At 37.9% G+C, this 16,340-nt stretch overlaps 1 protein-coding gene across 2 annotated transcripts; it reads right to left on the reverse strand.

Moving 5' to 3' along the window:
* Window positions 1-4,382: 4,382 nt before the first annotated feature.
* Window positions 4,383-6,432, reverse strand: LOC115741929 (pentatricopeptide repeat-containing protein At1g74630-like). Of its 2 annotated transcripts, XM_030675967.2 has the most exons (2): window positions 6,171-6,371; window positions 4,383-6,042 (listed from the first exon to the last, which is right to left on the reverse strand). In XM_030675967.2, exons 1-2 carry the CDS (start codon window positions 6,226-6,228, stop codon window positions 4,454-4,456), a joined length of 1,647 nt encoding a protein of 548 aa, XP_030531827.1. In that variant the 5' UTR covers window positions 6,229-6,371; the 3' UTR covers window positions 4,383-4,453. The 2 variants fall into 2 exon arrangements, with proteins under 2 accessions (XP_030531827.1, XP_030531826.1); XM_030675966.2 differs by having other exon boundaries at window positions 4,383-6,432.
* Between the last annotated feature and the right edge of the window lie 9,908 nt (window positions 6,433-16,340).

Raw genomic sequence — 16,340 nt, forward strand, 5'->3', positions numbered from 1 at the left:
GAATGGGGTCCAGAAAGCCATGAAGACGAGGGTGTATTAAATGATGTGATGATGTGATGATGCGGGAGGATATAAAGTCGCTCTGGAGCCTCAAAACAGTTAATGATTGAATGGTATGGAGGTGCACGGTTTCCCAAATGGATGATGGAGGATCTGATGTCATGCCTCCCTAATTTAGTTCAAATTCGGCTGGACAATTGTTTCAGGTGCCAATATTTGCCACCACTGCATCAGATTGCTTAAGGACCTCTATCTTGGAGATTTGAGTAACATAGAGTGCACAATAGAGATTGGAGGGGTTGAAGTCAGACCATCAGGGGTGATTTCTTCCCAGTTCTTGCAGAGCTCTGGATTGTCAACATGCCCAACTTGAAGAAATGGTGGCAAAAGGAAGAGGCCAGCAAGGAGTTGCTTCCATCGATTCCTCACCTTTCTATGCTTCCATCGATTCCTCACCTTTCTTACTTGGTAATCTTGGATTGCCCCAATTTGTTGTCTCTGCCACTATTACCAAGTCTGGAAAAATTAGACATTTATGGCGTCAACGAAAAACTATTGTCCCCAAGACGTAGACAGCAGAATCATCTTCCTCCCTTTGCAGATTGAAGAAACTTCGTATTGGCTAAGTCCATAAACTGGAATCTCTATCAGAGAAATGGCCGAAAAATCTCACTTCTCTCGAGTTCATGTGGATATCAGATTGCCCCAAATTAATGTCTCTGTCCCAAGGACTCCCGCATCTCTCTTCTCTTGAGATATCTGGGTATTAGCAACTGCAAAGACATTGATTTTAAAGAGGTTGATAGTGGCAGCAGTATGCAATCAAAAGGCTTTCTGAATCTACATTCTGTGACAATTAAAGAAGCAGCAAAACCAGATTGCCTACCACAGAGGTTCAAACTGTTCCCAAATCTAGAGAAGCTTGAGATTGAAACCTGCAGTGGCTTGGTTACCCTACCTGAGTCAACAAGCAACCTCCAGTCTCTTAAACATCTACAAATTTTCGATGGCCAGAAATTAACATCTTTGCCGACTGCAGTGAGTTCTCTCACTGGCTTACAAGAGTTGGAGCTATCTGGTTGTCACAATGACGCCAAGGAGAGAGCAGAGAAGATGGGCATAAGATTGCTCATGTTCACCACATTATATGCGGGGGACTGATTCAAGCAAGGGAGTAATAAGAAGTCGAGATTTTTTGCAGCTCAAAATTGCTTTCTGTTTCAGTCAAGCTAAAATTGCCAGTGATAAGGATCTTGTTTCCTTCATTTGTATTCTTATCTTTCAAGTCATTTCCGACAATTATTATTTTTAATGGTCCAAAATTCCTAAAACAGAGTGACTAGGCGCAAATTTATATATCCATAGTATGCGTGGTGTTGCATGTTGTTAATTAATTTAGTATCTATTATCCCTTGTTGAAAATATGGTACAAACTATTACTTAGAAAGTATACTCCATGAAAATTAAAGCAATATACGCATAAGATATAGTTTTCTATACTACCAGATAACCAGATAACCTCTGTCATTCTAACACACATTAGAAGAGGAAAAACAAATAGGGTCCCAATTGTTAGAAGGGTTAATATCACAAAAAACCATGCCACAAATTTACCTCAAACTAATTTACCACCAAAAACCCCAAACTAGTATACTTGCAGCAAATTTACCTCCATTAGTTTTCGTTAAATTGGATTAATATCATGAAAAATCCCAAACCGGTACACCTGTGACAAACGGAGAGTAAAACTCCAAACCGGTACACTTGTCAACTGCCATGTGTCATTCAACTCAACAATTTGACGGTCAAAATTCATGGAAACTAATGAATGGTAAATTTGTCACAAGTGTGTCCTAGTTTGGGCTTTATCATGATAGTAACCCTTGTTAGAAATATGTCGGATTGGTAGAATTTGAATATTCCACAATCAATTACTTACGAAGCATTAGGTCTCCGAAAGTCAAGTCTTTAAATCTTGATCATTCTATTTTCAGGTATGATGCCCGTCTCTATGAACCAAATTAGATCTACGAAACTATGTTTTCCTGTTTTCATATGATGTTGTTTTTCATATAATTTATCGTTGGATATTAGTTACCTAATGCTATTATTAATCAACTTTTCTTATTTAGGCCAAAACTCAATTTTCCTTCTTGAATAAGCTTTGAAGTGCTCCATCAATTTTCCCTTCTTGAATCGTTTCTTCATTCTCGATTTGAGTAAATTCATGGTTTTCAAATGGAGAAACCAATTCTGCTTTTCTCATAACTAAGTGATAGTTATCGATTCACCAAAATAAGAAAAGAAACAATGAAAAGAATATTTCAGATAACTGATGGACTTTCAATGCATTTCTACGCTGAAGTATTCACCAAGCATCTAATTGCAAGAAAAGCTAACCTTTCTCGCGAAAAATTCTCTTCAATGACAGTCGAACTCACGCTTCAAGTCCAACAGCATGTCTTATATCATCAGAAGTCAAAGACCAACATTGACTCATTTACTGTAGTCGTCCTCATAGTAGTTTTTTGTTTTTGGCCAGCATCCTGATAGCAGTTGGCTTGGCTGTTCCAAAGAAAAAGATTGGCCAAGAGTGCTTTTCGTGGGAAAACACTGTCAAACAAAGAAGGATATCCAAGGAGAACTTTGTAATTGAGGGGACTCAACATTGGAAGTGCACTCTGTTTATCTATTAACAGAATCGAGCCACCAAACAGAATAGACTGACAATAAGTCTAGCACAGGAAACCAATCAGACACGAGTCGACACTAGAAATGAGTAATTCAGAGACAGTCTCAATGAAGTTATGAACACTCTTTTCTCCCTTCTTATTGGAAGGTCAAAAAATCATCATATAATAATCCAGAAAAGAAATCAAAACAGAAAAGAAAAAAGGGAGGTTTGTGATGATTTTGAAATCTTTTCTACTAGCAATCAAAATTTAACTTTGTTTTCTGTTATCAAATCCATTTATCTTCAATTTTATATGAAAACTGTCTAAGATTGGACGTGACTATCACCTGAATTGACTTGCTTTTTACTTTTTTGCTTAATAAACCTTACAGTTCATGCACTTTCCCTCTTTATAGACCAAAAACACTTGAAACTTTCATATAATGCAAATATTTGATATGTAGATTCACATATGATAGCATCGTAATCCTTTGAAATGTGAATCATATTTTAATTTTGGGTGAAAAAAACGAAGTACTTTTTTTTTTCAATTAAACTGAAACAACAGATGATCCGGCCAAAAAGCTTCAACTCAACTTTCTATCTTCCAAGCTGAATGATTTTGCTAAGAACAAACTCATGGAAGACAACTAAAGCTACCACAATGCATAGAAACTACTAGTCAAAAAGCTGAGTACAGACAATACCACCATTACAACCAAAACAACATAACAATATCTTTTATGCCACACGCCTTGAAAATCTGGGAGAACTACAATCTACTTTTGGAAATGTGGATCTAATGTAGATTACTCGCAGCCTCGGCATATATAAAGAAACCAGCTCAATACTCATCAGGTCTGAATTTGGATGGGATAGATTAAGCAGGGAGTATAAAAGCATAGCTCCATGGATGGAAGGACAATCTCAATGCAACTTGTTGCTCTTGTGCAAGCACATTCTTCTTTGAACATTTTTTTTATGATTCAGTACAATCAGCACAAAAAGATCAGGCTGCCAATCTACATCGAGTGCTGCCAAAAAGACTCAGTGATCTTCTAGTTCCTGAATGAAACCCAGCAACGATTGCTGGCTCTCAATAATCAGGTCATGGCTATAACAATTACCAAGGATGAGGGGGTTGGAAATATGGAATCCCTGAAACCTCAAAATCAGGTTTGACCGATTGCGCCTTGTAAATGTCTGAGAGGGCAGTCTGAGCCACCAAGGCCCTCAGATTTGTAAAGTCGAGTGTCCTGTTTAACCACAATAATGTAGTTGCCCCCCACCAGGTAGGCAAACACAACTAACAATTCGCTCTTCACACCGAACATCCGCTTTGAAGCCGATCATGAGTACTACTTTTTCCTGGAAGGGGTACTTAGGTAGCTTTCCCTTCTCGTGCAAGCTTATGGATTTCCAAGTTGGATGTAATGCAAACTCGTACAAAGGGTGTCCCCATCATTATATCATGGTTTTTGATAAAACTGAATCCAAATGATCAACAAGTATCAGACTGCATATGAAGCTCCTCAAATTGTTGCTTTAGCTGATGTTAAAAGAAATGTGAAGCCTCCAGTTGTTTCCATTTCCTTGTTTCTGTTTTTTCTGCCCCCGGAAGAGTTTCACACCATAAACGGAGTTATGCCATTTACCTCTAAGTGAAATCTCTGACCTATCAAAATACAACAAGAAACCCTTTTGTTGTCCTTCAGGCTGCATCTTCTTCATGTCATGATTTCCAGCACGAAGTCTCCATTAACTGTTCTTACTCAACCATCACCAGTACTCTCGACATGAGCAAAAACCATCTCTGAAGAAATGAAAGCGACTTCTGTCTCTCACCAAAATCTCTCGTTTATAGAGTCTGGAGACGAGCTTCATAAATGCATGACAATCCCTGCAAACCCTCAAATTCTTCACTATTCTTATAGTGCTGCCCTTGCTTGATCTTAACATTCCAAATGCTACAGCCAGCTTTTCACTGTGCCTAGACACTGAATCTTCTTTTTCCTCCTCTTCTAGATCATGTAAGACCATCTTGACCTCCGGAACATAACCTCCTTCAACCCTTAGTCTCAATGTAATCTCCGTCAACTTCTCATTAGCCTCTTCAGCAATCTCACCCCGCATTTGACCAGCAACAAAACTATACATTGCCTTGTCTACTTCAATCATGCTCCAACCAGGAGTTTTCTTCATTCTCTGATCCCTCATTGATCTTCTAATTGCAGCAACGTCCCTCCATTTCCCTGCAACAGCATATATATTCGACAGCAGCACATGGTCACCAGAATTGAGGGGATCAATCTCAGAAAGCCTTTCTCTAACTTGCTCCCCTATCTTGACATTGTTATATATGCTGCAAGCCCCTAGAAGTGTTCGCCAAATGAAAGAAGTAGGGGCAACAGGCATTTGACAGACAAAGTCATAGGCCTTCTGAAGTTGACCAGCCCTGCCATATAAATCAACAATACAACCGTAATGCTCAACGGCTGGTTCTATTCCATACACATCTTTCATCATAGAAAAGTACTTGCGACCTTCTTCAATCAAACCACAATGACTACAAGCATATAGGATGGAAATAAAGGTTATGCCATCGGGCACAATTCCACACCCTTTCATTTGATGGAAAAGTTCTATTGCTTCTTCCCCGTAACCTTGCATGGCCAAGCCTGAAATCATTGAAGTCCATGAAACAATGTTTCTTCTGTGTAGCATCATTTCAAAAACCAACCGAGCCATGCGTATATTACCGCACTTAGAGTAAGTATCCAACAATGCATTAGCCACAGAGATGATATTTGAAAAGCCACTTTTATCTATTAATCCGTGTAATACTTTCCCAAACTCAAATGCCCCTGCATCGGCACATGCAGATAAGACTCCACTCAAGCTCACCTCATTTAGTCTCATTCCTATTCGCTGCAAATCCCTGAAAAATCTGAAAGCCTCGTCAAAACACCCACTATGTGCAAATCCAACAATCATAGTACTCCAAGATACATCATCCTTCAAGGGTATCGCAGAGAACACCTCCATAGCAAGGTCAAGCTGTCCTGCTTTCATGTATCCTGCAAGCATGACATTATACGAAGTTGAATTCCTAAAAGGCATGGCATCAAACATAGTCTTAGCAAGCTTCAAGTCCCCAGACCGAAAACAGGAAGAGATAATCGCATTCCAAGAAACAGCGTTTGGGTCACGCATTTCGTCAAACACTTGCAGCGCGAAATCAGCGTGCCCGCATTCACCGTACATGTTTATCATAGTCGTCCCGACAAAAACATGGGTGTCCAGCCCATGAACCAGAGCTTGACAATGCAACTGAATTCCAGCCCGCAAAGACCGCAGTTTCGCAGCTGCTTGAAGCACGAACGTAAAAGAAAAGCTGTCAGGGGGAGCGACCGATTTCCGACGCATTTCACTGAACAATGAAAAGGAATTACGAGGGGTATCGGACTCGGCAAAACCCCGAATGAGGACGTTGTACATGAGCGTATCGGGGTTCGGGAAGTGAAGGAAGAGACGGCGAGCATAGTCGAGGGCATCGGAGATGGTGATGGCGCAGTGGAGGAGTTTCCCGGCGAACACAGGATCGTTGTCGATGCCGGTTTTGCAGAGGAGGGCCTGCACGATCTTGACGGACTTGAGGGTCCTGCAATGGTTCAATATCGACGGTGACTGCCAAAGATTTGCCGGGTTGTTCATGCTCAGCTCATCGACATCTCCCACTCTCCATGGTCGGTGGCATGGAAATTATACTGTGGTTTTAATAACTTCGCTTATCAGTTTAGTTGATGAAGCCGACGTAAAACAAACATCGCGTATAAGGTAAAAAGGTCCGTGGAGTGTCAATATTTCTCTGCGGCACTCACTTTGTGCCAATATTTTTTTTTCGATCACTTAAATATAAAATCGAAAAAAAATAATAATCATGTAAGTGTGAATTTCTACCAAAAATGATCAATTAAGTGCCAATTTCGATCAAATAGTACAAGTGATATTTTTTGATTAATTTTGTAAAATTACATGGATTTGTTTTAAAAAGAAGGCAGTACACATGGCAAAAGAAAAAGACAAAAATTAAAAACAATTTCCACGCAATATTGAAACTTTTTTTAAAAAACTAAATAATTAAAAAAATATGCCCTCGTTGCCACACAACCTCTGATTTCAATTTTTTATTTTATTTTTCAGTTATTTAACTTATTTTTTAATTTTTTTAATATTAGGTGGAATTTTTTTAATTTTTTTTATTTTTCTTTTGCTGATTGGGATCCTCCGGCGAGCCACGTAAACACCATGTAAGATTTTCGGTGATATTCATAGGAGTTGGCACTCAAATAATATTTTTTTCCAAAAAAATTGGCACTTAAGTGATTCAAAGAAAATATTGACACCAATATGAATACCGTATATAAATATTGACACTCCTAGCGTCCTTCCGCCATATAATGAAAAACTAAAGAGTTTGAACTAATGTAGATGAGCAGGGAAAGAAAAGGCAAAAGAAAAAAAAATAAATCTACTATTTAATTAATTGTTTTCCACACATTATCATATGTATTCTTGCTGACGTCATACAAATCTATGTCATTAAAATATTCAACAGAAAATATGAATTTTTATTAGATTGACTGTTAATATAAAAATCTTTAGGGTACATCCATTGAAAATCTTAAAACTTGTCGAAAAATTATAATTGAATCCTAAACTTTAAAAAAGATAATCAATTCCTAAAGCTTAACAAATTAATGCAAGTAAGCCCTTCCATTAACATTGTCCAACTTGGGCGACGGAAAATATTGACGTGTCTTTTTTTAATATTTTCTCTATTCTACATGGCAATGACGTGGCTAAAACACGAGACATAAGGCCTAAATGAGATTGTTTTGCTCCAAATCAGATTTTTTATTTTAAATTTATTAAAATTAAATAAAAATGAGTTAAACAAAAAAAACAAAAACAAAAGAGGGAGTTGGATCTAATTCTCATTGCCGCCACCGCCGCCGCTCCGCCATTGCTAGGAAAGGCCAACAATGGTGGCGGAATGGTTGGTGGGGTTGACAGGCCCCAACCAAGAACCGTCGACCCTCGTTGACGGTAGGCAAGGGCCTGTAGGCCTTCATCACTTTAAATTATTGTTTTTTATTTAGTTTGAACAAAATTTGTGTACAAATCAGATTTAAATTAAAACAACATCATTTTGGCCACATCATCACCCCGTAGAAAAGAGAAAATGTTAAAAAGCCATATCAATATTTTGTGTCAACCAAGTTAGATAGAGTTAATAGAAAGATTTGTTTGTGCAAATTTGACAAGTTCTAATACATAATTGCATTTTTTGCAAGTTTTACGACTCAATTGTACTTTTGTGATAAGTTTTAGGATTTTCAATGCATATATACCAAGAACTTTTTACATATTCACGTCGAATGGACGATATGCATGCTTAAATATTGTTGTGTTACCGAATTTATACCATACGTCACCCATTTACTAGTGAACGTGTAGATTTGTTTTTAAATTGATAGTGAATATAATAATTATTCAAAAATTTCTTTTTTGGCAAGGCCAGAATCACGAGGACAATTAGTGTACATGTTCACAAAAGAAATTTCCAAAAAAATATATACAGAAGTTATCCTTCTATTAACTTTGTTGAATTTGACTAACAAAACATATTTACATGACTTTTTTTATTATTTTGTCTATCTTATGTGGTGCTAACGTAGCTAAAACGATATCGATTTTGTTCAAATATGAATTTGTAATATAAAATTCTAAGGCAAAATTAATAATTTAAGAGAGAGAGAGAGAGAGAGAGAGAGAGAGAGAGAGAGCAGGCGAAGGCTCCCCTTGCTGACCCCAAACGAGGCTTACCACAAAAAAAAAAAAAAAAAAAGAAATACCTAACCGGGCCCGATGGCGAAGAGGGCTACAAGCCCTCGCTTCAGTTTGCTCCTTTTTTGTGTTTTTTTTTAAGTTTGCTTTTCTTTAATATAATTAATTTAAGTATGTATTAGAAAAATTAGATTTCGACCAAAATATCGTCGTTTTAATCTTATGTTTCATATTTTTAGCCACGCCACGTAGGGGAGAGAAAATAATACAAAAGGCCACTTCAGCATTTTCCAATAACCAAATTGGATGGAGTTAATAGAATGACTTAAGTTTTACGACTTTCGGTGCACTTATCCCAAATAAAAAATATGATGCGTGCCCCTTTTTTTAAGGTATAAAACAGATATATGAAGAGCCCACTATCAAACTAGATATCTTCTAGCAAGTTCTCGAGACAAGTTCAATTAAATCCAATTTCTGAAAAATCGCATATTGGTAAAATACAGATAGAAACAGATGATCCACATATTGTTCATTTCTTGTGAGATGACAAAGATCAACATTACGTACTTTATAAGTTAAGAGTCTAGCAACACTTTAGTAGAACAAAAAATAGAGAACCCAAGTTCCATACAGGGCACGGGAATTCTACTATAATTAATATGGACCTAAGTTTTTCACCATTTTTCCGTTTTCTACCACGTCTTTGGGAATTGTGAGTTTGCATCCTTAACCCTAGTACATCTGTTATCAATAATGCCACCCTCCGTCGTCCCAGCCAGTCGACGTGGCTGTTGCGACCTCGAAATGGCCACGAGCATTGCAACTTTCGATCGAGGCTGTCACGCCGTGGACAATTTCAATCCAAGGTTTCCACGACCAAACAATGACTTATCTGAGGTTGTCGGTGTACAGCATCCATGGCAATCGGCGTTCGGGAGGGAAAGAAGGAGAAATGGCAATGCCGTACAATCTAGGATGCAAAGTGCTGAACTGTCGAAAACTTGGGTATGTTTTTCAAAGTTCCCCCTTTCAAAACAATATTGTACCGTAAGAGAATGAGTTGAGCTGAGATACTCTTTGATGACCCTGACATAAATTTAACTTTTTTTCAAGTTTCTAACTATGACATACCTACGACAAGCCCCGGCAACGGTGGAACATCTCTTCATCTGGGGCGAATGGACCAAGGCTATCTGGTCAGATCCGAGAATAACATAACCAGAATGGAAAAATGGATTTTAAAAGCCATGTCGGAAGGTATAAACGTACCTCTGAGAGAATTGATAGCCTCTGGCTGGTGTGGAAAGCTCCAAAACTTCTATGTTTTTCAAAGTCAAAGGCCAAACCCGGGAACAATCGTGGATGACGCCTTCGCATTGCACAAGAGCCTTGCGATTCAGTCTCATGCGGCCAGGAGTCTCACGAAAAAGGGCTGTGACGTACCGTGTGCGTGGGATGCCGCCGGGAAAAGGGCTTTTGAAGCTGCACGTGGATGGATCATGACGCGGGTCGATAGCTCCTCGGCGGCTTCAATCGCAAGGATTTGCCGAGACGCTAACGGAGTGTTGTTGATTGCTGGGTTTGTGAAGAAAATTCGAGCTGATTCGGCTGAGCTAGCTCAAACCCTATCTCTCCGAGAAGTTTTACTATTCATATCCAGAGAAAGAGTGCTTGGCGCAAGAACTGATCTGGAGGAAGAGAGAGAAGTGATCTGCACGTGGTCCTCCAAATTTGATAACCTCTCGGTTGTGGAGTCCTTATCAGGCCATATACAAAGCCCATGGACTACTCGGCTTCTAGTTAATGAATGTGTGGGTCTCTTGGCCCAACTTAAAGGAGTTGTCGTGGAATTTTGTCCCAAGAGAAGCTAACTAGTGTGCCGATTGGATTGCCAAAGCTCATAAATTAGGGTTTTCCCTATTAATTTGCTCTCTAAAACAACCCCCCCAACCCTTTTGGGATTTGTTGCGTTTAGATGCTAATCATTCTTGTTCTTCTAGTTCTACTAATTAATGAGAATATTTCATTTTTGACTAGAAAAAAACTATGACATACCTAATTTGACGTGATAAATGCGCAATCCACAAAATGAGATGCATAACTTCCCGCAGAGTAAGTGGAAAATTATATTATCGAATCTCTACGGGATAAAGATTATTCTCTACAATTCACATGGTCTAATAATCAACTCGGCATTTTGTAAGTCATGAAACATGTCAATATAAGCACCATGTATCTATTTCAAAAGTAAATTCGTCAAATCATATGGAATGAACGTGATCAACATCAATTAACAATACATTTCTAAGTATAGGCTTGATCTATCCAATATTAGGTGCATTTAATTGTTTAATTGGCCATAGGCATAAGGAGCATCCCGAAAACGTCCCGATCAAAACATGGCTTTGAAATTAAGTTTCTGCCATTTCTTGAGACCTCTCTTCTATTGGGCCAAATTGGGTCATTTCTCAAGAACAATAGTTAAGGGCCCTGATCTAACAAACTTGTGATTTTTAAGGAGGAAAATTACAAGACAAAGTCCTAGATGTTTTGTTCAAAACACAATTAAGTTCTAAGAGTTTTAAAAAAATTATAACCAAACTCTAAAGCTCCATTCGTTTCGCGAAAAACAACTTCCAGAAAAATCTTTTCTAGATTTTTTAGCAATCGTTTCATGGGAAATCAACGAGTCAAGGAAAATATTTTCCTCATATGAAAAACAAGCATTCAAAAGTGAGAAAAATTATTTCCTCTTTTTGAAAAGAGAAAAACATTTTTCTTCATCTTTCCTCCCTTCACTCCTTCAGATTCATTTACTTTTTAATTATTTTTTCCTTTTATTTATTTTTATTATCTAAATTTTTTATTTATTTTATTTATTTTTATAATTATTTTCTTTTCTTTTTTCTCTTTCTCTGCCAATTGTCGGCCACGGCGACGGCCGATGACCGGCCATAGGCCCGCCTCGGCCTCATCCCGGGGCTAGAGTCGTTGGAGGCCAATGAGGCGAGCCTCTAGCTCGCCCGCCCTTGCCTCACCATGGCAACCACCCATAGAAGAAAGGAAAATAAAAAATAAAAAGAAAAATAATTAAGATTTTGAATTTTTTAAATAAAAAATTATTAAAATGAGTGCACGGAGAAAATTGATTTTCCTTACTAAACAGTGAAAAATATTTTCTAGTTCATTTTTAGGTTTCAGTCAAACATCGAAAAATATTGTCATTTTCCCGAAAAATGACTTTCTAGAAAATAATTTCCAAAATTACTTCCTTTTCTGCGAAACGAACCGAGCCTAAATATTTTGAATCCACTTGAATATTTTCTTGACATAAAAAAAAAAAAGGCAAAGAGAAGAAAAACAAAAAACTAATATAGTTAAAATACACAAAACAGACAAAAAGAGAAAAGGTTTATGCGGTTTGTAGGGGCAAGAGCGGCGTCACCTTAACTGGAGGTACTACGGTTTCATTGAGTGAGTCAAATTCAAACTTGACTCGGTTATAGCACATGCGGTTAGGGCACATGAGTGGGGCAAATATGACAATGCCAAGTGAAAGGGGGTTCTTTGAAAGGTCGAAGACAGAAAAGTTGGACTTGTGTGAGCATTGCATCTTTGGAAAGTAGCGCGGAGTTAAATTTGGTACAGCTGTGCATTCGACCAAGCAACTAGTCGAATACATTCATTCAGACATTTGAGGACCATCTCCAGTTCCTTCGAAAAGAGATGCCAAATATATGTTGACATTCATCGGCGATAATTCGAGAAAGGTATTGGTATATTTTCCGAAGCACAAATTTGAGGTATTTGATCTGTTCAAGAATTTTAAAGCATTGATTGAAAAGCGGTCAGGTAAACAAATCAAGTACTTAAGAACCAATAACAACATGGAGTTACGTAGCAAGGATTTTATCGAGTTTTGCCAAAGAGAAAGGAATTGTGAGACACCGGACACCACAACAAAATGGCGTTGTAGAATGGAAGAATAAAACTCTGCTTGAGCGAGCTTGGTGCATGCTTTTGCATGCATGACTAGGTAAGGAATTTTGGGCCAAAACAATAAACATGACATATTACTTAGTTAATCGATCTCCATCATCTGCTATCAAGTAGAGAACTCTTGAGTGAGTATGCTCGGGGAAACTCATTGATTACTCCGAATTATGGATATTCGGATGTCTTGTGTATATTTATGCAAAGGATGATAAGCTTGAGCCGAGAGCGCAGAAGTGCATATTTATGGGTTATACACGTGGGGTAAAAGGATACCGATTGTGGTGAATTGATCCCAAATCACCCCATCTTGTATAGTATAGTCTTCTGCATACACCATCTAATATACATAATATCATATTAAAGCACAGCGTGATTAGCAAGTATGTGGTGGGACTAGGACGCCACACGGTGATACGGAAAAACCAGCATAGCCACTGCATAATATAGCCATGGGCATACAGAAAAAGGCAAATCAAACCACCAGTACATTACGGTTATTCTGACATTGCATCTACATTGACCGCAAGTGATGAGGTGGAGACAGATGAGCCTTTATCATACTCTAAGGTGATGGCTAGTGTTTAGTCATCGCAATGGCCAGAGGCTATGAATGAAGAAATAGAATCACTAGACCGGAATCGGACATGGGAGCTGGTCAAAGTATCTAATAACTAGAAAATTGTCGAGTGCAAATGAGTCTACAAATGGAAAGAGAGCACTCTTGGTGCCGAGGCAACAAGGTACAAGTCAAGACTTGTTGCGAAGGGGTATACTCGGTGAGAGAGCATCAACTACAATGAGCTATTCTCTCATGTGGTAAGACATACTTGTGTTTATATATTACTTGCCTTAGTAGCTATGCGGGATCTATAGCTGGAACAGCTTCTTTTGAAAAAAGGAGTTTCTTTGTGGTAAGTTGGAGGAACATATTTATATGAGGCAACTAGAGAGATTTTTTTATTCCGAAGAATGAGGACTATGTTTGCTTATTGAAGAAATCTTTGCGTGGGCTAAAATAGTCTTCAAGACAATTATATAAGTTTTTTCATGCTTTTATGTCTCGATTTTGAGCTCGTATGTGAGACCCGACACAAGTGGAGCATTTACCGCTCAAAGTCATGTGAAAAAATGCAAAGTGTTGAGAGAACAAACATTAGATGAAGAAGGTGGAAGCCTTATCTTTTTTCTTTCGTTTATTAATGCATCCCATAAAAAATATGGTAAGCGTGGAATGTCTTCTTCCTCGGGATGAAATGTCTTCTTCCCCTATAAATGCATGCCCATTCCATGCGTATGCATGGCCATAGAATTAGACTCCCCTTTAGTCATCTCCAATGGGCATCCTTTGTCCATTGTGATAAATGAAGAGCAAAGGAAGTTAGACACCCTTCATTTTGTCTAGTGGGAGCCCGTCTTCATTAAATACATGCAGATTCCACATGTGCATGCATGCCCATAGATTATGGTGGGCGCCGTTGATGTCTATGGACTTTCTTGTGGACATTTAATGAGTTTGTTTGTCTTGCTTCCTTCACTCTCTCCTATAAAAAGGAGAAGACATCTGATGACGAAGACAAGCGAAGTTTAGAGCTCAAGAGACGTAGAGAGCTCTAAGACATTTGTTCGTCGAGTCGAATCCATTGAATTGAGTCGTTAGACAATGTGGGTATTAGGTAAAATATAAGTGTGAGAAACACTTGAGCGTTAAATATCGTAAACTCTGTAATTCTCCGATTTAGTAACAAACTATTTGTCGATTCTCCCCATGGATGTAGGTTCTAATATGCAGACCAAATCACGAAAATTACTTGTGTCCATTTATTTGTTCCTCGTTTTATTTGGCTATCGATTTCTATAGCTCCCTACTTCATTGCAAAGATCACAATCCACTTCCGCTGGAGTACCGATTACAACAAAACATGTGATTTTTAAGAAGGAAAATTATAATAAAATGTCCTAGACGTTTTGCTCAAAATACAATTAAGTGCTAAGAGTTTTAAAAAAATTTACAATCAAATTCTAAGGTTCCATTCATTTCACATAAATAATTTTCAGAAAAAGTATTTTTGGATTTTCCGGCAATCATTTCACGGAAAATCAACTATTCAAGGAAAATATTTTCCTCTCGTGGAAAAAACACATTTAAAAATGAGGAAAATGATTTCATCTTTTTTATAAGAGAAAAATATTCTACCCCATCTTTCCTATCTCCACTCCTTCACATTCATTTACTTTATAACAATTTTTTCTTTTCTTCATCTATTTTTATTATCAAATTTTTATTATCTTTTTTATGAATTTTTATATTATATTTTTTATATAATTTTTTCTTTTCTTTTTTTCTTTCTTTGCTAGTCGCCGGCCACGGGCGAGCCTCGACTCCACCGGAGGCCAAGCATCGTATGAGGCTAGCAAGGCAAGCCTTGAGCTCGCCCTCCCTCATCTCGCCATGGGGACCGGCCAAAGAAGAAGGGAAAATAAAAAAATAAATAATAAATAAAAGCAAAAAATGAGAAAAATAATTAACATTTTGAGTTTTTTATCAATAAAAAATAATAATAATAAATTATTAAAAGTAATGCACGGTGGAAATTGATTTTCCTTACTGAGAGGCGAAAAATATTTTCTTGTTCATTTTTAGATTTCAATCGAACATCGAAAAATATTGTCATTTTGTTGAAAAATGACTTTCTGAAAAATATCTTTCGGGATCACTTCATTTTTCTCGAAATGAACTGAGCCTAAATATTCTGAATCAACTTTGAATTTTTTTTTTTTTTTGACATAAAAAAGGCATAGAGAAGAAAAGCAGAAAATTAATAAAGTTAAAATACACAAAACAGCCAAAAAGAAGAAAAAGTTTATGCGGTTTGCAGGGCCCGCTCGGGCCACCGTCTCTCTCTTTCGTTGCCATTCTATCTGTAAAAAGAATTGGCTTTCTTAAAAGAAAATTTGGATTACATTTTTAAGTTTTGTCTTTTTATTTATTTATTTATTTATTGGCCTTTTGGAAGCCACACCCATCTAACACCACACTAGCTCCACGTAAGCTTTCCAGGGTCGCATTAGTGCCACATCAACAAAATTGCGTGAGCAGTCATCGGGGAGCAAAACATTGAACCATTATTAAGATATGAAAATATTTCAAATAAAAGCATAAAGTGCCCTCATTTTTTTTTTCCAAAGAGGCTAAAAATGAATCTTATTTCAAATAAGAGCCTCATCTAACCAGCCGGCCAAATCTTCTAGCTACTAAAAAGCATTTCCTTCTACAGATAACTTTTTCATTAATTTTCTTTCTTTTCTTCCTTGTTCATCTTCTTCTTCGTTGCGGCTAGCCAACAGCTTCTTAGGCAACCTAGCTTCTGGTACGCTGAAGCCGAAGACAAGCCCGGGATGATGTTGATCTTCGCACTCGCATTGCTGGATTTGGGAGCGGCAATTTCGCCACTCAGTGCTCGTGAATCTAACAGGATACCCAGATAGAGAAACTCCCTGCTAGGATTGTTGGAAGAATATTTTGGGGGGTTTTTCGGGCCAAAATGCCGACGCCAAGGGAGGAGGAGCGAGTAGAGGAGGCATTGGGCGGGAAAAGGCGATTCTTGAAAGTGTAACATTTCATTTTGCCTTTAGGAAAACATAAATGTAGATTCCCCTGGAGAATCTTGAGTTTGGGGCATAACACCACTCCCACAACTAACAAAAAAAAATTTCCTGATTGGACGACTAAGATGTTTTTGTCATGATAATCCGACAATAAGAATGCAAAAGACTATCCTCACAACGCGATACACGGAGAAGGGTCGAATAACCACCT

This window comes from Rhodamnia argentea, chromosome 7 (assembly GCF_020921035.1).
Source record: "Rhodamnia argentea isolate NSW1041297 chromosome 7, ASM2092103v1, whole genome shotgun sequence".
NCBI classification, from domain to species: Eukaryota; Viridiplantae; Streptophyta; class Magnoliopsida; order Myrtales; family Myrtaceae; genus Rhodamnia; species Rhodamnia argentea.

Bases quoted from the DNA above. Each gene is read 5' to 3' on its own strand.
- LOC115741929 (XM_030675966.2), bottom strand. From the start codon at position 6,388: ATGAACAACCCGGCAAATCTTTGGCAGTCACCGTCGATATTGAACCAT.